The sequence below is a fragment of the Mycetomoellerius zeteki genome, unplaced genomic scaffold (assembly GCF_001594055.1).
Source record: "Mycetomoellerius zeteki isolate Tzet28-1 unplaced genomic scaffold, Tzet1.0 scaffold297, whole genome shotgun sequence".
Classification (NCBI taxonomy): Eukaryota; Metazoa; Arthropoda; class Insecta; order Hymenoptera; family Formicidae; genus Mycetomoellerius; species Mycetomoellerius zeteki.
In genome coordinates, this window is record NW_017257279.1 from 127244 (window position 1) to 148987 (window position 21744).

The 21744-nt window shown below is 37.2% G+C and overlaps 2 protein-coding genes across 3 annotated transcripts in view; one reads left to right on the plus strand and one right to left on the minus strand.

The window, feature by feature from the left end:
- Window positions 1-21744, plus strand: part of Axud1 (AXIN1 up-regulated 1) — a 46762-nt gene that overhangs the window by 13365 nt on the left and 11653 nt on the right. Inside the window, exon 1 of one of the 2 annotated variants that reach the window (XM_018450775.1) lies at window positions 21535-21605. The exons of the other annotated variant lie outside the window; for it this stretch is intronic. The gene's annotated coding sequence lies outside the window, so the exon portion shown is untranslated. Of the gene's footprint in view, window positions 1-21534; window positions 21606-21744 lie in introns of those variants that run through there. 2 annotated transcript variants of the gene reach the window in all.
- On the minus strand, window positions 19070-21013 carry LOC108724405 (uncharacterized). Its single transcript, XM_018450761.1, has 2 exons — window positions 20645-21013; window positions 19070-19188 (listed from the first exon to the last, which is right to left on the minus strand). Exons 1-2 carry the CDS (start codon window positions 20994-20996, stop codon window positions 19070-19072), a joined length of 471 nt encoding a protein of 156 aa, XP_018306263.1. The 5' UTR covers window positions 20997-21013.

A 21744-nucleotide genomic window follows, 5' to 3' on the forward strand; every position in this document is an offset into this window, starting at 1 on the left:
CTCGTTCTCTCTCTCTCTCTCTCCCCCCTCCCTTCCTGTTTTACACCTTCCTGTTTCCCTCTTTTCTTACTCTTTTTCTCACTCTTTCACACAGAGAACAGTGTCAATCATTTCTCGTTTCTCTGTCCCTCAGCCAATGAGGCGCGAGGGCAAAAGATTGGATAAAGCGAGACAGATAGAGAGAGAGCGAGAGAGCGAGCGAGGTGCGCGTAGGGGTGACGGGGGGGGGGGGAATGAGTTAGTTGAGAGAGAGGGGGGAGGGAGGAAGGGAAGAGGAGAGGAGGGAGGGGTTCGCTAAAGGTAGAACTGGTCGTGAACAGAGCGGTTGCCAAGCAACCGATATTGTTCCCATTGTTGCGGGCGTAGCGTAAATATTTGAGGCGAACTCGGAGGTCACAAAACTCATCCTTGCTCTGTCCCCGCGTCTGCCACTGGTCCCCTCACTCTCTCTCTCTCTCTCTCTTTACCGCTCTCATTCTTCTTTGACGTTTTCTTCTTTCTCATTTTCTCGAAAGTTACCAAGCTACACCTCGTAAGTCCCCTCGAAAAGCACCTAATGATGCTCCCTGTAGATTGCATATCGGAGAAGTATATGTCGTCCCCTTCGTTTAAAATCCTACCCGTCATTGTGATCCCCGCACTTCTTTCTCCCTCCGCCCGATACGTTCGCGCCGAATTAGCCGAAATTTATCCGCCGGAAAGGGAGGGATGCTGAGGAGAGGAGCGATTACCCACCTGCGTTGCACTCGCGATGCAACAGAATAACTGCGTGCCACATTTTTTCTTTCCTCATTGTGAGTTGAAAATGAGGAAAATATTATCTCTGCTCAAAAGAAAATCATATTATTCACATTATTAAGGATAAAAGGCTCTATTTTTAATCAAAAAAGTAAATTTGCGTAATTCTTATAATTAGTTGCATGTACGCTCTTTTCATACGAATTTAATATTATGTGCTTTGCCGAGTTCTGTTCATTTTACCAATTTCTAATGTAACTTTTATCCGATTTCAAATGTCTGTTTAATGGAATAATAGCAGGAGGAACAAGAAAATTTTGCGTCTCAAGCGCTTAAGAGGATCATAAAGTAAAGCCCGAACTTTGATTCGCTGTTTTACCAATAAAAATCGACATAAATTTTCGTAGAACGATATCGTTTTAATTAAACGTTTAAGTTTAATTCTAACACACGTTTAATCGCTAAAACAAATGACTTTAGGATCCTCTTAATCATTTCAATCGTAAAGCAAAAAAAGTGATTTCTAGATATACTTAGAAAAAAAGTCGAAATAGAAAGCAGAAACAAATGTCACTTGTGACATTTTCTTCAATATTTATCGGTTATAAAAAAAAATTTAACTGATGACGGAATATCTATACATTTCTGTCAAGTATATCTCATCTTTTTATTAATTGTAAAAAAAATAAAATAAATGACTTATTAACTGGAAATAAAATTTTATGAAATAAACACGATGTCTTACAAATAACTTTTTAAGTTTCTTTCTCTCAGTACACGCCGTGCTTTAGGAATCTACTCGCAAACGTCTCTTGAATGGACGTCGCGCATGTTGTTTCGGGATCGTCACCACGATGAGCGTGCAAGAGCGAGCGTTTGTTTACTGGCATTTATTTCTATGTCCCGTGGGGGCGTGCAAACGTACGTACGTCGTTGACCAACTCTGCTGACCCCGCGGCCACGGGTCAACCCTTCCGCGATTGTGACAGATTACGGACGGGTCGTCAGCTTTCAAAGGGAGTAACGAGAGAAATAGCTGGATAGAGAGAAAGAGAAGAGGGAGAGGGAGTATTGATTATTTCTTTACAATTTATCAGGATGTTATAAAATTGTTGACGTCCGATATTTTAGTCGAAACATTCGCGAATTATTAGGATTTTTCAGAATTAAATTTAATAATTTAAAACTTACATTCGTCGAACTGAATTTATTAGTAAAAAACATATCCGCACAGTAACAGAGATAATTTATTTCATTAGATTTTACAGATTTTATGATGCAGCGTCCGATAATAATTCATTGATCCACCTCTTAAAATTTATGGATATGCTTTAACATCATCAATGTTTGTGATTTTTTAAAAATAAATTCAGTTACAAATTGAATAGTAAAAGGTTTAAATTTAATATCTTATATAAAGTAATTTTTGATGGTACATATAAATTGAACGTATAACATATAGATTTATGTAAATTGAAGAACTAATGAAAAAGAAAGATTTATAGGAAAATCAGGATAAATAAAAATTCTCGCTAATTGAAATATGTTTAATCTCGATTAAAAAAACCTGACTGCATTTCCAACTCAATTAAACTTTCTCGAAAGATAATCCATCATTTAATGCAATTTTCCCTCGATTTATCTTATATAAAAATTTCAATCAATAATAATATCAGTAATAATCGCAATCAACGTTAGTTAATACCATAATATCATAATATAAAACATCACAAAATTTCTACATATTTTCCAATATCTTCTTAATGAAATTTGTGAAATTCATCCATAAAAAGAAATTAATTCAACGATTATTTACTTTCATTCGGATACAATTAATATATTCCTCCAAAATCCGTTTTATTATCATTTCTCATCCATTATCAATAAATAATACATTACAATTGTCACGCTTCCTCTCTTTTCTTTCGATACAAAAGCAGATTTCCTTGATTTCCTTCGCGGCGCCGCGCGACGCTTTATCTCTGTACGTCGCGACGTCCTCGCGTGGACTTGGAATTAGGAATGGTCAGTTACACGGGAAATTGAGTCCATCTCCTTCTCGCGTTATCCCGACGGTTTCACGCGTGATGACGTCCGCCTCTGGGACACGCTATTGACGCAGGACGTCGGGACGCCTCGTGAACGTTCGGCCCATCCCCGTGCTCAACCCTCTGTCCCATCTGGTGTTCCCCCTTACGCTCTGATGTTCTCGTCGCTCTCAAAGCGCATCTATGCGCCGTGTATTATCGATTTATTATCAGAATTATCGAAAAAAAATCAAGCTGACTATAAAAATGAAGAGTTCCCTTTTGAAATTTTACCGGAGAATCAGAAATTTTCTCATAGGGATTTCGTTTTAAGAAATAATTTCCGATTCAACACAACGTTTGTAGCTATATTAGAAATATTAATAAGAACGTTGTTCTTGAATATTATAATCATTTAATAATATAATTCGACGGTTAGAATATAATAATAAACATTACATGAATTTGAAGTTACGGACGTTATTGCATTGTAAAAAGTTTCTTGTGAAGTTACGATAATTATAGTGAATAATTTTGGTAATACTGTTAAAGGTGTATTTACGTAACTAAAGCTACAACTTACAAATAAAATTATCTGTCTTTATAGTAATAAAATAATTTGCGAAAGTAAATTTACAATTAAAGTTAAGTTTATAGAAGTATTAATAATAACACGTATCAATAATTGGCTAATAAATTGTGTATAATTTTTTTAAGCTGTGTTATCGATATATACGAACATAAAAATGCAAATATAATATATATCTAATATTATATAATCATTACGTTATATATTACAAAAAATGTAAAATATACTGTTATTATAATTTTCCATCAATATAAAGATATATTTAATTGTTGTAAAACGCACACTTTTATATATTTCCGTTGTAAATAATATATTTTGTTTCATGTACATTATTTATATAATTTTACAAATTCTTTTTACAATGTGGCGTCAGCTTTTCCAGACCCAAGAATCTCTATATTCTAAGATTTTCTATATCTAATCTCGCCTTTTGAAATACTTTAATATTAACAGTAAATAACAGTAAATAAAAACTTCAAATTACAATAGAATTGCTAACGCGATAAAATACCGACGTCAGATATGAAAATATTTGTCTATAGAAAAAAAGCCGTTACAGCCTTCCATGTATTTTTACATGACAAGCCATACTTGGACGGTGATGTTTAAAAATAATTTCACCCATCAACGGAGAGAATGATAGTAGGGTTTTAAAATAAAATAAAGCTGAGAAGTAGTACAAATCAACAGATCACATTCAAAAGCGCGAGATTTTATTGACGGTTCAGTCGCGCATGTAGCAGCATATTTTCGATCGCTCGCGATGGATATACATATTTTCGCGAAAAATAGAAGACTCGCTCTCGTGAGACTCTTGTGAATTTCTCGGAGTTGCGGATCCAGGTACCGCGGAATTTTTCGAGTCTCAGTTTCCGACTCCGCGTGTTTTCGAAGGTCGGCATACTGCGATGCTCCTTCTGCGCTTTGGCCTCGTTTCCTCTAAAATTGATGCGGTTTCGACATCGTTTCATCTAACAATGGCCGTGTTATGAAACTTTCGCAACGCAACATGGCATGGCACAGCACAGCGCAGCGCAGCGCGGCCGAGCCGAGCCGAGCCGAGCCGGGCCGAGTCGGCGATCTCAGGATGATTTTGCAACTATCGCACAGACCCGTTCGTTCTACTTGTATTCTACCTTACCGGTCGTCCTGGACCGCACACTTTCACATTTGAGAAAAAGCATCGGCCGCCACAGTCAACCTCGCGATCGAAAAGCCGATCAACGGCCGCTTTTAAAAAACTCACCCCTCGCGGCTGACTGTCTGCTCGTCGTTAAAGCAATTACTAGTTTCTTTTAGCAGAAAATTGAATCGACTCGCACATCCGAGTACGATAAGTATAAAATGAGGAGTTTTATGTTGCAACCTTGACTGAATCTTTCTTCTTGACATTACGAGTACCTATAAATGAAAATATACGTATAAAGAAAATATACCGAATATATGATTCTGGTTCTGCTGGCGGGTTCGAGGTAATTGCATTATCTTATTGTATTTCTGTCGATAAAATACGCTGAGAGAAAGGTTTTTGATGACTATATTACATGTTACTATAATTATGGTTATTACTGCTATATGTATATTTTATCGACAAATCTATACGTGGTACTGAAAACTATAAATTATACTAGTTGCATCACGTAAAAGATGGTTGTCTCAAAAATGACTATAAGTTATAGTTAAGTTACAATAACCATATAAATTTATATGGTTGCAATTATTGTAACTTAACTATAATTTATAGTCATTTTTGGGACAACCATCTTTTATGTGGTGCAACTAGTATAATTTATAGTTTTCAGTGTTTTCCACCTTTTATTTATAGTTTTCAACCTTCTTTAAAGAAGGTTGTCCTAAAAATAACTATAAATTATTAAGTTAAGTTATAGTAATTGCAACCATAAAAAAGAGTTGTTCTAAAAACGACTATAAATTATTATTAAATTCTAGTACTTCATTCTTATAGTAATTAATTATATGGTAATAATTTATTTTTTATTTATTATAATCATTTTAGGTATCAACTATAAACATTTGCTGACAGAATTATATGTATAGTTATTATAAATAATATTATATGTACCAGTAATAACTATAATTATGATATAATTATGATAACATGTAATTATAGTCACAAATACCAAACACTTTTCTCTCAGTACAGACTTTATAAAGTTATATTTAAAACTCGTTGATAAAAATTAGATGCGCGTTTAAAGCTAAAGTTGATGAAACGACCGACGACTTTAACCCTTGGACAATTTCGCTGGTTCGACGGTAAGATCGGTATTCTTCCCGAGTTCGACATATCGCGCGACATATCTTGGAAGATATTTTTCATTCAGAATTTCAAATCCTTGCACAAGAGAGACGGCTGAAGGATAATGCGGCCGGCGTGTCCGCTTTTATATACCTCCACCTACGGAGGTCGCTCGGTCGGCGGCAAATGTGGGTCAGCCCTCGTTCTCCTTGGGAGTCTCGTACGTCATGAATAAATAGACATTTCGTGCGCCACTCTCGGCGATCCGCACTTTTGAACGTAAAACGCAATATGAGAAAAATCGACGGAAGCGACGGCGCAATGAAAAAGAGGAGGATCGTGAAAGGAGGAATCTACATTACGGGACTCCTCAAATCACTCGCATTTGCATCGCTCGATGATCTATAATTCTGAAACATTCGAGGGAAATGTCACGAACTACAGTGCTCACAATTCGCGAAGGAGCGTACAAATAAAAAAAATAAACATTACTTGTGAAATAATAACTCAAAAACTGATAGGTCAGGAATGGCTTTCTTAAAAAAGTATCTTCATGAAAAGAATATAGGGTATTTTAACAATTATCATATATAGTGAAATAAGAACAGCCATTTATTTTTATTTAAGAATTGATATAATTTGTTCAGAATAGCCATCTGGAGTCTTTTTACTTATTACATAATATAACAGAAGTTTGTGAGAAATTATTATTAAATTTGTTTATATAAATAATTTAAATAAATAAAGAACATACAAGGAATATTTTTAAATTTAAAGATGAACGTTTTGTAATTTAACATTAAGAAAAAAGAAAAAAATTTATAAATTATTCATTTATTACAGATTAATATAGTTTTATTATAGATCATTTTCGGTGCTAACTATACATATATTTATAATTATTTTAATCATACTAATTATATAGTTGCATTACAATCATTATAACTATGATATGCATTCATGCAATTATATAAAAATAATTGTTTCTTTGTTTCTTTTTTTACATATTTTTTAGTAATTATTACCATAAATAGTAAATAAATGCTAAAAAATTGTTATGTTTACTATAATTGCGATTATATTTGTTACATAAAAATATTTACTTAATTTACCATCCATATTTTAATATTTTTCTACATTAATAATTAAAATTATCATAATTTATATAATTTTGTCATAGTTGGTAGAACTGTAAAATATAAAGTTATTACTATTAACATTACAACACTAATAACTATGACAATATTTTTAACTGTAATTATTTTACTAGGCAATAATCACAAATACCAAACGCTATTCTCTTACTATCAGTGTGTTTTCATGACGGATGAAAGCGTTGGGACTATTAGGCAGGCTATTAAGCGTTGCCTTCATCCCTTCACCACCCATCACGACGTCACAACGACGCGAGCGTGACGACTATTCATTCGCGTAACGTGCAACTGTGTCACGTTCGTATTATTTGCATGTGCGGCAGTTATGACGAGACGATGTTATTTTCAGCCAAGAATTTTTAGATTCCAGATTAATGTCAGGTGCGCCTACAAGACTTTAAATATCGTATGTCTAACGAGTGGCCTAAGGTATTTACTGTGTTTAAATATTAAATTAAAACTAAAGTCTAAAATACAATAATATTCGAAGTTGCGATTATCTTGTCATAAAAATCGAAATTCATTTTTCAACAAAACTTATAATTTAATTTTTTCTGAGTGAACATTAATTGATTTAAAAAGTAAACCGACCGGTTGTCTTACATCATTAAATGCGCATTCTTCGCTCAGCATAGATCTTTTATTAGATACCGTTAACACGACACTCAGACATAAAAAGAAAAATTATTAATTATTTTTTTAATTTTAAAAGTGATTTTATTGTGACGTGATGATGTTGCTTTATTAAAATGAGAGTAAACACAATATAATTTGGATAACTTTCATAATTTTCAAAACGCTTTTTACTTCTTGACTCAATCTCTTTTTTACTTATTTCTAAACTTTTCGAATCTTTTTACATTCTCTAAAATTTTTGCGACACCCCGATTGAAAAATCATGGTTTATTCATCTACGTTAATTCTACGTATAAAACTATAGTATAGTTGTCACCTTTATGTTTTTTCTGAGTGTAATTGTTTTGAGCAGAACTTAAGAATTTATTCAATATTATCGTTTTCCGGAGATCTTTTTATATTGCAATTATCCAGATAGGCAACTCAAGCAACGGTCCACGAGGACGAGAACAAAACGAGGAACGGCAGTGACCGAGGAGGCCGAAGAGGCTTGTCTGACCTCGCTATTACGATCCCGTTAACCAGGAGTTCGTCTCGTTCCTTGCGTCTATCTCGCTAGGATCCCAATGCTTTCCTTTTTTCTTTAACGTCTGACCGCTGTTTAAATTACTTCGGATTCGGAAATTTAGGAATCGCAGAGAGAGAAAGAGAGAGAGGGTCTAAAGAATTTTTTAATGCGCAGATCAAGACTCCTGAGAATTTCTTTCCTCCTTCATCCCTCAGATCGTTAGAGCTGCTCGGAATTTAAAAAATACCAAAACCTAAAAACCATTATATTATGATTTCAGATGATTCAGAGATTCAGTTATTTTTCTTCTAGCAGATTCTGGAATATGGAAAATCCTAAAATTTAAGGATTGCAGAATTAAGAGCTATAAAAATGCCAACTGCTTTTTCCTTAGTTTGAGCACGATTTTTTAAATTTAAATTTTAAAAAAGAATAAATTTTTTTAATATACAAGTGATCTGGAATCTTGAAATTCTATCTACTTGACGATTTGAAAATCTTGCAACTAAAATTCTAGAATTTGACGTTCAAGAATTGACTCAAGGATTTCAAAATTCCCGGTTCGTAAAGTATTCTGAAATACAAATCTAATAATCTGATTTCTCTCAATAATCTGAATTTAAACAATTTTTAATGTTCTTTTATTTCTACTATTTAATATCTTTCCGTTTTTAAATTATTTTTTGAATAGAAGAATAATGAAAAATTCACGACTTTTAAAGTTCCATTCATATATTCTTAAAATCCTGAAGTTCTAAAAAATTGCAGTCAACAAAAATTTCTAATATTCTTCTATTTCTATATTTCTTCTACTTAATATCTTTCTATTCGAATAGAAAAATAATAGAATTAAGGAATAGAAAAATATTAAATAAAAGAAATGTAAGATTCAATTTAAAACGTGAACAATTCGAGATTTTAAATTTCTTGGTAAATTTTCTATGAGCAAAATTATAGAATCAAATTCTATGGACGTTATAATTAAGTACACATTATGTAAAGTATCAAAACAATCTTTATTCTATAAAACGATTCGAATCTTGATGTTTAGAAATCACGAATTCTCAATTTCTCCGATGGAACATCTGAATTGGATGAAACAGACGCACGAGTTTAAACATTTTGAAATCCCGACTGGCCCGAGAACCCTGGGAGAGAACGAGCGGACTCGCGAGGTACGTTGTACTCTCAGGCGATTGTGTGAGTCGATTGTGCATCCCATAACACACGTTATAATACCTCCTCGCCCGTTATCTTCCTGCACCACCTCCCTGCCTACCCTTAACTACGTCTCTCCGCCACCCCTCTCTCGCGCGCGACCGATGTCGTTGGTGCATTCCGCGCCTGTAGCCGTGGACCGCGAATTGAATGAGCGTGTCGGTGATCCTCGTATTGGACATGCAATCAGTGCACGAGGATATCGTGTTGTTCGAGTCTACACAACGGTCGATCGCCTGTTCGAAAATCCAGAAACTGAGTGATCTGTGTGAAAATTGAGAGGCGTTCGAGCGTTCTGGAATTCCGAAAAAAGACTCGGAGATTTAGGAATTTTAATATTTCCACATTCCAAGTCTCAAATGTACCGAAGGACCTCGAATTGTGCTCCAAGGTTTTAGAATTATATTTGGGACGATAGTCTTAATCTATTATCTTAGGATGTGTTTACTGAATTTTACATCCAAGAGTTTAAAGATGTCAGAATCACACATTAAAAGATTCCAAACTCTGTAGCATTAAAATTCGAAGTTTTAAAAGTTCTTCAAAAATTTAGAATTTTCTAAGAAATTTTAATTTAAAAATCTCGATAGATTTGGCAATACAATAAAGAGATATTAAAATTTCAATTATAAGATATTAAGATTAAAAAATTATATATTTAAAATCGTTAGAATTTGTCTCTACTTTTAAACAAATTTTTGAAATTTATCCCTAAGTCCTAAAAATTTTAATTGAATAAAAATTAAATCATAAATTCTTTCAATTTAAATTCAGTTCAAGTCCTTAAAATTCTTGATAATAAAACGATCACAAATCATCTAAAATATAAACTGAAAAGCTACACAAATTAAAAAAAAAATCTTATATTTAAAAGTCGGAAGATTCTAAATGTGTCTTAAAAAAACTAAAGTTTTCAATGACAAAGCCGAAGCTTTTGACCTAAAAATTCTAAACGTAGAGGATTCTTTATTCAGATTGGAGGCTTCTAAAAGGTTGCTAGAAAAGTTCGCTCACGAACGGCACGCTAAAACGGCCTCTTAAATAGTATTCAGCTGGCACTACGTCGCAGCGATTGTTACGGCACTGAAACGCTATAACATTATGGAAGCAGAGAGCCCACTGTATGTATGCACGTGGGCTGTTATAGCACTACACTGCGGTGGGATCGATTCGGCCGGAGGTGGGTGGAACCACCCCCTTCCCCCGACCACCCACCTCCATTTACAAGCCTCAATATACACCCCCTCGGCGTTCTCCATCCGTTCGTCCATCTCCTTCGCACCCCCGCGAAATATCCGCAGTTTGTCTCAAATAATCTCGTAATCTCATTCTTTCTCTCTCTTCCTCTTTCCTTTTTTCCTCTCGTCAACCCTCCCCCGTGTTACTCTCCTCCAACCCTCAACATCGCTGCTTGTCGTGTTGCTTTCTTGTTAGCGGGGTAGAAAAGCAGATTTCTCGTCACCCTTACCTACGGAATTTCTGATTTATTCTCTACCTACCGGCAGAATTTCTGACTGTCGAAGGTGCTTATTACGCGATCTGAATTTTTGCTGTTCCTGGAGATTTGTTTAACGCTCGATACGTGCCCAAGTGGAGAACGTCGATTCCAGCTTGCAATAAACGTGCGCGATGTTCAATATCGATGAGACGATTCCTGTGACATTATTCAGTATTATTAAATCGTTATACTCCTGTACTAAGGAAAATCAAATAAGTAAATGGAATAAAATAAAATTGATACATTAATTAATTAATCCTTTGAGGAGCTTTCTAACAAAGAAACTTAGGGAAAACCTTGTTTTGTAAGGATTGCGGGATCGCTGAATTTTATCATGGCTTTAGCATTCTAAAATTCAAATTTCAGGAAAATAATCTAATTATCGTAAAATTCGATTTTAGGAGTTTCTTGATACCGCTTAATTTCAATGCAGCCAGAAACGTCTAATTTTAAAACAGTAACTTTTAATAATGGAGATTCTAGTGTCATAATCATAAGAAAGTCAGTTTGGAAATCAATGCTGGGACTAATTGCGTAGCAGGGCTGAGGTTCAAATATAATAAAGCTGGAAATTTAATGTTTTATTTCGCATTAAAAATTCTCTAAAACAGAGTTTAGAACGATCAGATTATTTTTTAAAAATTCTGTCTGTTCCATATTGAATTCACCGTTTTGAATTTTTTATTTTTCGCTTTAACTCGAATAAAGCATTATCGATTTACCTTACAGGCTATTTCATAAAAATTGAACGAGCAGCAGCTACAAAATGAAAAAGGGTGACCCTAAATGGGGTCATACGTTCACAAAGGATTATTAGATAAAGTCGAAGAAAATATGAATTGAGCGTGGAAACTTAATGAGACCACGTGCTTTTCCGACGGAGTATTTCAAGCGTTTCAATTCAGCTGCGGAGGAATCCGCGAGCGCTCTTAAGGGTGAATTTACGCAGTTCAAGCGGTTAGGAAGGGTGAATACACTACGTGAGATATGTAGAATTCTTCCTATTCCGCGTACGTCAATGCGGAAGTGCATAGTCGCAACCGACCGTCAGTTCAGCTCAATAAGTCCCAATCGATACGCGTCAATAATTAAGATAAAGTTCCTACACCTTCGTCAGCCGGGATCCATTCCTAATTGCTCCGTAGCGTTATCGTGATATCTCCTTGTAACTTACTCTCAAATTAAAATTTCAGTCAAGGAAACCCCACTTGAAGTTTAATGAAGAAAAATTGCTCTCCGAGATAGCCATAAAAGTATGTTTAAAATCGAATTGTAGAAAAGATTCTGAGAAATCTTTGTTTTCGTAAAAGAGTAAACTTTTAGGGGAATTAGATTTTTATTCTTAAAGGGCTAGAATATTTATAGAAATTTCACAAACAATCTTATTTACAGAATTTCCCAGATTTTAACACAATACATTTCCTGAGGACGTTCTGGGAACATTCTTAGAACGATAGGACATCTTATGGTCGTCTTTAGTTCCTCGGAGATACTAGTTATACATAATTTAAAATTTATTTAACCCTGCTGTTCTGTTTGGATCTATTTGAAAATAAACTATATAAAATGTAGTTTATTTTCTTATTAATATTTATTTAAAAACATTTTTTTTTTATATTTGATAACTTCGTTACGTAAGATTTTTTCTGCGAAATTTATTTTTTATATTTTATCTTTCAGAGCTCTTTGATATAATTATGTAATAAATTTGAGTAAAAAATAATAAAGTTAAATCTACAATATCTTTTTTTTTATGGAAAGCTCGGCTCTGAATAAACCTAAAGTTACCAGAACATCGTGGATACCTGAAGAAAATCGCACTCGCAGATTTACGTGAATTTAGCACGCGTGAATCTCTATTACGCAGCTCCAGCGTCGGTTCTCGCATATTACTTCGCATTCACCGGCATCGTGGCGACTGCTTAGAAAACATCGGCCACGTACGACGGCGATATTAAGGGCTGCCTTGGGCTGCCTCGTAACGCTCGCCCTTTTCGCTGGGCGTTCTGGAAGCGCGGCGGACAAGGGTGAGGGGGATTGTACGAAGGCGACGGAGTTTGATCGGAGCTTGATACGGATTTTCGTGGGAAAGAGAGAAGCGTTCAGCTACGGACTCCGTCTCGCCGGTTTCTACAAAGCCGAGAAAAAAAGAGCGGTAACAGAGGGAGGGAAAGTGGGTGGCAGGGGAGGTGGTGTCTCTGCTCTCGTACATGGGGAAAGGAGATAAAAATGTTTCAAGTGAGCGAGCAAGCGAGAGAGAGAGAGAGAGAGAGAGAGAAATCAAAGCGGTTTTACGATACTGGCAGACGGTGCGATATTAACATTTCTACGTTAGCTCCTGATACGAAAGCTCCTGAGCTTCCTCCTCCCTCTTACCTTCTCGTCCCTTCTAATTATGTTTCGCTCCTCTTCACCCACGTCCTTAGTGTATTATTTTTTCATATGCGCGCTTGGATCTTTTTTTTTCGGAATCTGTGAATTTTTAAATTTACATGTCTGAACTTTTGAGATTTTCTCTAAAAAGCAATTCCTCTTTCAGGAATGTTTCCTTTGTGATAAGTTGGCCGACGCGCGCGAAAAGTAATTTATTCAGACTCGAGTTTTCCTTAGAAAAAAGGAAACACTGAGGATATATATTATGGCTGATCTAAAAAAGTTTTGCAAACAGAACTATGGAGATAAAATTGTAATTATAACTATAGACATAAAAAAGTTCCTATAAAAATTCTAATTCTAAAATTGTAATTCTAACTCTTCTAAAAGGCTCACGATCATGTAGATTCATTAAATCCGTTTCTATATGCTGTATTTCACATGTTTCAATTAGCTTCCTTTTCGGAACACGTATGGAGAGATTCTTTTTTTTTACCACTGTTTCTAATTACATTGATTTATAAGGTCTTGCTATGTGGGGACGTATCGTTAGAGTTTTTTGTTACGCGCAAAACCACGATTTCTTACTTCATTGTGAGTCTAATGCCTGATTTATGCTTCGGTCTTAACCCTAAAATCCTAAAATTCAGTCAATAGGGCTGCCAGACTTAATTGGTCCTAACTGAAATCTGTATTCCATTGGCTGAATTTTAGGATTTTAGGGCTAAGACCGAAGCATAAACAAGGCATACGTTTGCATTCCTTCATTTTTTTCTTCTGTTACTATTATTAAATAAACGAGAGCAAATCAATAGTGATTTCTCACCACTACCGGTAGTTTCTACTGGCACGTCGCAAGTATACAGCAACGGGATTACCTAACCGTGAGATTTTGTTTCGTGGCCGAATACACGGGTTCTCAGGCTCGGGTGGATTTTTACCGGGACACCCTGTAGAGCCGAGAAAACGTTTCGACGAGGACATGTGCGCCGCGTACCAGCCAGTCGGTGTGCCCGACGAAGGAGAGTAGCGAGCAGCCGGCGATATGTGGGCCTCACCAACGAATGCACTCACACACGGAGGCCACACGGACGCACAATGAACACGCATACGCATGGCACACATGGACAAACGAGACGGTGTGGATCGCTTTGGAATAATAAGAGCGAGAGAATGGGAGCATAATACGGAGCCACCTCCACTCACGATGGCCTCCCTGGAAGCTGCGGAATGCACCACCCTCCTCATCTCCAGCATCCCTTCGTCCGGGACTGTTGCCTGCCCGTCCCTTTACCTATTCCTCCCACTCCTCTTCCTCTTCCTCCTCATGCGGACGATTTTGGGAACACAAGCGACGTAAACACGTTGGTATATCGTTAGATGATGATCAAACTTGGCTGTGGTTAGTTAGACGAGAAGGAGGTTGGAAGAAGGTATCAGTTTCAAATCCTACCGAAAATGAAAGGTTTGTTCTCGTTGTGTCTCGAGCGAATATATGACGAAGAATATTTCCTCAATTAATATTTCGTGGAACTTTAACCTTTAAGTAGGAATAAATAAGATTGTTCAGAACACACTAAACAAATTTTATTTTTATAATTATATTTTTTAATAGTAACGTATAGACTTAAATTTACATTATTCACCCTTACGAAATAAAGGAAAGTAAAAATGATGAACTTTGAGACTTCTGGGCAATACTTTTCATTTTCCTTTTCTATATATATATATATATATATATATAACGAAGTTTTTTTTAAGATATTTTATTGAGTATAAAAAAAAAAAGTTCAGGTGTCAGCCTATTGTATTGAGGTGTATACAACCTTTGTTGATTTTAACAATGTCAACTTAAACTCTAAACTTCACGCTACAGGAGTAAGTACGTAAAGCGATGCCTGGAGTATTAGAAAACTTCGAGGAAAACTTAAAAGATTTTTATCATAACTATGCGTGGGATGACGCAGCCATCTACCGACTGAAAGATTAAACAATAAATGTCTATATTAAAAATCGCAAATTATATAATAACATATGTATCAACCTTATTACAAATTAAATGTACTTATATTTTATCATTTTAAATAAATTATAACAAAATAATTCTTATTGTCGAAAAAGTTTGGTGTTTACGAAACTTTTAGTAGTGTTTCACTATTAATAATAGATTAATAAATACGCATTAATTAATTAATATACATTGATTAATGTATTATTAATAATATAATGTGTTGCCTTATTGCTGCGCTAAGTAATTAACAAACATTTTGATATAATTAATTTAATAACATTACTATTTGGCAATAGGTTAATATAGATTAAAATATTCGCTTTGCATTGCACGAATCCTCATTAATATACTATCCATGACAATCGCATCGTTGTTATAAAGCGATTCAAAGCCGACTCAATTTCTATTATACCGAACGGATGGACGACGAGAAAAATTGAGAGAGGAATAAGAGGGAGATTTTTGCGAATTGCCGCGCGAGATTGATGATGCGATGCCCCAAAGCGACGAGATCGTGATCGCGTGCGATTCAATCTCGTACGTCTGATTGTCCTTAAATAGAAAGCAATTAATAAAGCTTAGCCAAGATGACGCTCCAAGATGGCGAGATAGGCAAACAGAGGCAGAGGCTTTCCATCACGACTGTCCATTCTGTCAATTCAATTAGATGAAACATCGGATTACTGACGACTAGTCCTCTCGTTTTCAAGTATTTATCTCTCGATAGCTCTCGAAAACGCCAACAGGACGGCCTTTATGGCTTTTTCGCCGTTATTCTTTCATGTTTTGAATTTCTATAATAAGCCGTTAGTAACAGATCAGAAATCAGGAGTGAGTAAACGAGTCAGTAATATGTCATAAGGCAATAATAAGTCAGTAATCGCTATTTTCATCTCCATGTAATTGTGGAGATGATCAAATCCTATTTCTTATTACTTATAACTTAGATTACGTTGTGATTGACTAGAGTCCGAGAAAATTAAAGATTCATCATAGAAGAGTACAATCTAACTGGTTGCTGAGTATGGCAATCATAATAAGAAAACAAAATGGAACTGTGATCATATAATTTAGACAGTACACCTATTGGGAAACAAATTGATGGCGACTAATCTAACCAACTCAAAGACGCATCTGTGGTTTTCTAGGACATTATGACTAATCAAAAAGTAATATATGTCTACTATCGAGAGAGAACTAATCAGAACTGGCTAATATAATCTGAAAATTGAACGATTTAATACGTTTCTAGATACAATTTTAGATGCAAGTTCAGACTTGTAACTTATAATTCTGACTTACCATTAGTGTGATATAACAAACAACACGCATTCTCTAAAAGCCTTCTTTGCGATGTCTTTTAGATAGGGTCCCAAAAGATGTCTTTAACAACTTATTGTAGAAAGCCCGTTATTGTCGCGGGAATTCGTGCCCATCCGGGTTGTTTAACTCGCTCTCGAGAAAGCTTCTCGGAAAAGGAAAAATCAAGAAGAAGACGATACGGTTTGTTTATTCTTTTATTTCGCTGCTGTTGCAATCTTCGTTATCATACAGAACATCGTATCGCCCTTTTCTCTCAAATAGTCAGAAATTGGGTAAAAAAAATTTTCATTACTAAATTATTAGTACAATTTAAGAATGGCATTTTGGTTTTCTGGAAACTACCAGAAGTAGGACAAACATGAGTCAAGTCTGAATTTTAAATAGGATTGACATAGATCGAATTAAAGTATCGTTGGATAGGTCTTTTAAAAACAAAATTTGTTTGAACTTTTTCCAATATTACTTACGATTTACGAGGAAAATAATGTCACAGATTATGAGTTATCCACTTGTCTAGATATTCAAATATTGGGGATTTAAATTAAAATTTTTGAGACCAAACTTTACGTGATAAATCGGATTATGATATTTGTGTTTTTAGAGGAAGAGTAGGAAGTAGGGACGACTGTACTAAATGTACTCACGCGAACGCCAATCGATAATCGTACAAATTCTCTGCCGTTCATTACATTGTAAAATTTGTCGCCTCCGAAAGTACTGGAACAATCCTCGAGTTTAAAACGTCTGAAGAAGGCGAAAGATTCGGCCGTTTGCCTTTTAATTCCGCAACCATCATTTCATTTTCACTTAAATTGAATATCGCACCGGACGATTGAATTCGAGCTCGGATAACATACCTAGCTCTACGTGTATCGTAAAACGATTTCGTACTTCAGCAGTTCAATAGTCGTATAAAAATTTCTCGTTAGTTATTACAGCAAAGATCAATTATTTTTATAAGGGTGTCTCAAGATCCCATCTTCCGCTGCTGCGACTCCAAGTTGAGTCCGGTCCAAGTTGTCCCGTGTTTGGATCAGAAAAAAAGTGTCCCCTTGCAAATTTGCGATCGGACAAATTCGAGTTCGCCGGGGTAAATTTCAACATTAGGCGGTCACGCGCATTTAGCATCCAGAGTAACTTTGCACCAACCGGAGGCGGATCAATACTCGCGCGAACGTCGATCAATAATCCTGCGAAACCGGCGCGGCTCTCGTTATACCGGAAATCTCGGCGTCCCGGACGAGAAAAGGGACACCGAGTTACGGATCGTGCCATGCTCTTCCTTAGAGGAGGAAGAGCTCTGGCTCTTCGGCCGCTAAAATTCCACAGGAAGACTCCGCTCGCCTTCTAGTTTCGCGGAGCGTAGCCGACAATTACGGAGCCCGCCGCGCGCAAGCGCTGCGCTCTCTCGTTCGTTGAACCGTCCGTGAGAGAGAATCGTTCAAATGTGTGTGAGCGTGCATGCGTTTGCGCGCGTCCGTGTGCGGCTGTGCGTCGCATGGAAAGGAAAAATATAAATTAGAGAGGGAGAGAGAGGGAGAGAGAGAGGAGGGGAGGGGAAAAGGGAGAGAAAGGCAGAAAATGAGAGAGAACTAGAGACAAATAATAATCGCTGGATGCTACCACGCCGATTCCGGTACCAACTCTCTCTCCGGACTTCATATCCGCAATTCTGCATATTTTCGAAGTTAACGGGTAGTAAAATGGCAGTCTAGCCTATACGGTGCAGATCTCCAAGGGACATTCTAAAGATATCCTGAGAATATTTTAAGAACGTTCCTAGGATGTCTCTCGGATAAAGTGTGTTGTATGGGAGAAACTAGAGCGTATACCGACTTGTATTCAGGACGAAGCGTTATCCCTCATTTAGGTGCAACTCGATCTCTGGCGAACGTCCGGCGGAAAATACCCTCCGGTTCTCTAAACATCGCGTCTATTGCGTTCTCCCTTTGGTACCGTCATTCGAGAAACCGGCTGTCGCTGCCCCGAGGAGCGCAGTAACAACCCAAACAACATGAATGTTGAAAACATTCGTGTCATAAAGATATCTTTTAGACATCTCTTAGATATACTTGTACTGTACAGATTCCAGCAATATTGCGACATTATTGCAACGTTCCAGTAATATTGTATAGTAACACTGAACATGTTGCAGCATGTTGCTGCAAACTTCTATGCTATATCCATACAACAGTCTAACAATATTGTAGCAACATTACAATGTTCCAGCAGTATTATAATAACATTGAAGATGTTACAGCAATATTGCTGCACGCATCTGTGCTGTATGGGATTTATGTAGCACAGATCGTTCCAGCAATATTACAGTAACATTTCAACTTTCCAACAATATTGCAGTAACATTGAAGATATTGCAGCATATTGCTGCGAATGTTGTATGGGATACACTTCTAAAAGATATCTAAAAGACATCGTAAAACGTTTCTTGTCTTTTTATAGATGACATGCGTGTTGTCTACGAATCGATCGGAAATCACTAAACGAGCTGGCTATCATAGTCTTTTCGTATGAGGTGTCTTGATGAAGGGGGGATAGGCCCGAGAAGACCGTGGACGATTTTGGAGTTGACCTCGATGATGAAACATTTGTTAAGGTATAATATTCCGGGATTCGGCGAGTATCCATCGGCGAGATCGCGCGGCGGGCATCAACAAGAAACGGCATCGCTCGTTGTGTACGCTTGCGTCATCGACAACAGTCTGTCTTGCTTACGTCAGTCGATTTTGTTATTATTGTGCATCATTATCGCGCATACTCCGTATGTACGTCGCTTCATCCTTCGTTTTCCCATGCTCGCCTGTGCGACATCCACTCTCGTTCGCTTCGCTAAATCTGGAATTTAAAAAATTGTGAAATTTGAAGTAAACTCTACCAGTAATATTTGCGAAATATACCGACTGGGATTATATGTTTTAATTTACATATCATTTATATGTTATTTATATATTGTTTGTATATTACTTTAAATTTTTCGGGATTACCTATTCGTATTCAATAAATGTTTAATCAAAAAATATATTTTATTTGAATTAAATTTAGTGCAAAAAGCACAAATATTGATCTTATTCTAGAGAATTTCTGTAAATATTACAAAGTAGGAAATTTCTAGGAAATATATCTAAGTGGAACAAGTCATGATACGTCAACGTGATATTAAAATGAATCGTGACTGATGGAAAAGCGTCTTTCAGTAATCATTTTGGAGTTATTTTGACGCCATTTTAATATCACAATGACTTGTGTTTTTGGGTATCTTTTACATATTATTTACATAATAAAACATTTGTAATTATTTACATAATTTATGCGCCATTCATTTTCGGAGTATTTTATTTCTGGATATAATCGCGTGATATATAATATTTACATCTTCTTTTTTATATTGAATTATTTTATGAATGACTTTATTTAACTTAATATAGACAGATTCGTATTCGAAATTGTAATCTTCTTAATTATATATTTTGTTCTATTTGTTACTTAATTAGTTGTAAAAAGATCTAGGCTTACGAACAGCAGTATTGCTGATGTTTTACTTTTTGAAGTGTAACTCTAATTTGAATAACGTTTCATATTGATTATTTTATGTCCTGCATGTTAATAAAGCTTATTATTATTGTTATTATTATTATTATTGATATATGAACCCTCAGCGGTTCACGAATAGAGTCATTTTCTTTCACAATTAGCGGATTTTACATGATGCATGAGTTACATTCCGCAGCGGCTTCTTCACGAATAAACTTTGCTCTTCTTCGTCGATGCGCCGCGTGCATCACTGACATAATTAGACTACAGCGAATGAATGCATCGTTGCAGAATTGTCAATTTATATTGTACAGACTGCAAACGGGAAGAATTCAGACTTCTACTTTATTCGATATTATATCGAAGAAGCGCAGCTCCACGTATTCAATACGATACAAGAATAGAGAAGAAAAAATGGTTGAAGATTATCACATGAGGAGTTAAAAAAAAATCAATTTGAAACAAAGCGCTCTCGTTCAATTTATTTCGTGTTTTCCCGACTGACCTTTGTTTAAGCGCTCGTTCGTCGTCTCGATTACGTCACTTCTGTCTCATGCTTTAACTCGGCAATCTTTTCCGCAACGAGACTCTCGACCTTCAAGAATCTCGTTATTAGGACGAGACCACGCGATTTGTTTTGTTTCGCCAAAATAGGAAAAAAAGAATCGCTCGTCGCCGCATTCGCCATTCGGCGAAATTAAAAATACCACGAAGAGAGGCGGAAGACCAACTCGTGCCGTCGATGACTAATTCGCTCTACCGGGTGTGCGCTTTGAGAACCGCTGCGCTCCTCGGCGCGCGTTCCGTGTGCACCACTCCATTACGCATTCACCAACACACGTCCTCGGCGTGTCTTCCATCCGAGCCGGGTCCGAGCCGAGCCGAGAGGATCCGAGAGCGCGGCGTCGGCGTCGACGTCGACGTCGGCGTCGGCGTTGTCGATGACGCCGAGCGACGACGCCGACGCCGCCTCCGCTCACTCTGCTCCGAGCTGTCGAACGCGCCGCAACCACCTCGTCGTTTTCCACACCTCGTCGCCAACACAGTCCCCCACCGTCCTCTCCCGACACCATCCTCGTCATCGTCATCGTCATCGTCGCGCCTCTCATCATCGATACTCGTCATTCTCTGAAAGGACGTTAGTTGCTTCCTTGACTCCATACGTTCTTCTTCCGCGCCGCAGATTGGGTTCCTCGATTAGACAAACTCTAACTCCGATCGTTTCCCTCACGTTGGTTCACTTCAAGCTTTTCCTTCGAGCTCGACTTCGTCGACTTTTCGACGATTTTGTCGATCCCTCTCGGGATTCCCGGACGTCTCTCGGGGAACTCCCGGCTGCGCGGTCGGGTGAAAGTCTCCAGGGGTAAATTTCGTGCATTTTTCCCATGAGAATACCGGCGAGCCAGTAGACTTCCTCTTCTCTTCGGTTGGACGTGTCCTCTGGATCGTTTCGCCTATCGCGAATGTTGTGCCCGAGCCACTCGTCGTCCCCCTCGCACGAGGACGCGTCTGGTCCATCCACGATGGGACTGTACCATCGGCATCTCGCGGGCCCTCGCGAACGGGACGACGGTGGTAGCCGGAGTCGGGAGACAACTTAAGACGATCACCTTCCCCCCAAGAGACCGAGAGACCGCGGGACTGCTCGGATCGCGAACCCCCGCCGCAGTTCAGGGGTACAAAGCTGGACCAAACTGGAGGAAGAATCGCGTGACTTCAAGGTAAAAGAGATTCCCCCTCTTTACGATCCAGGGGGGCTTGCCATCAGGTTTGCGATCCCCGAGAGTAACTCACGCACGCAGTGCTTGTCTTCGACGTGAGCAGAGGTGTTCCCTGTCGCTCTCCCCCCTTTCGTCCCCC

Bases quoted from the DNA above. Each gene is read 5' to 3' on its own strand.
- LOC108724405 (XM_018450761.1), bottom strand. From the start codon at position 20,996: ATGATGAGAGGCGCGACGATGACGATGACGATGACGAGGATGGTGTCG. The intron at 19,189-20,644 runs GTAGAGCGAATT...TTTAAATTCCAG, and splicing joins GTTCTCAAAGCGCACACCCG to ATTTAGCGAAGCGAACGAGA.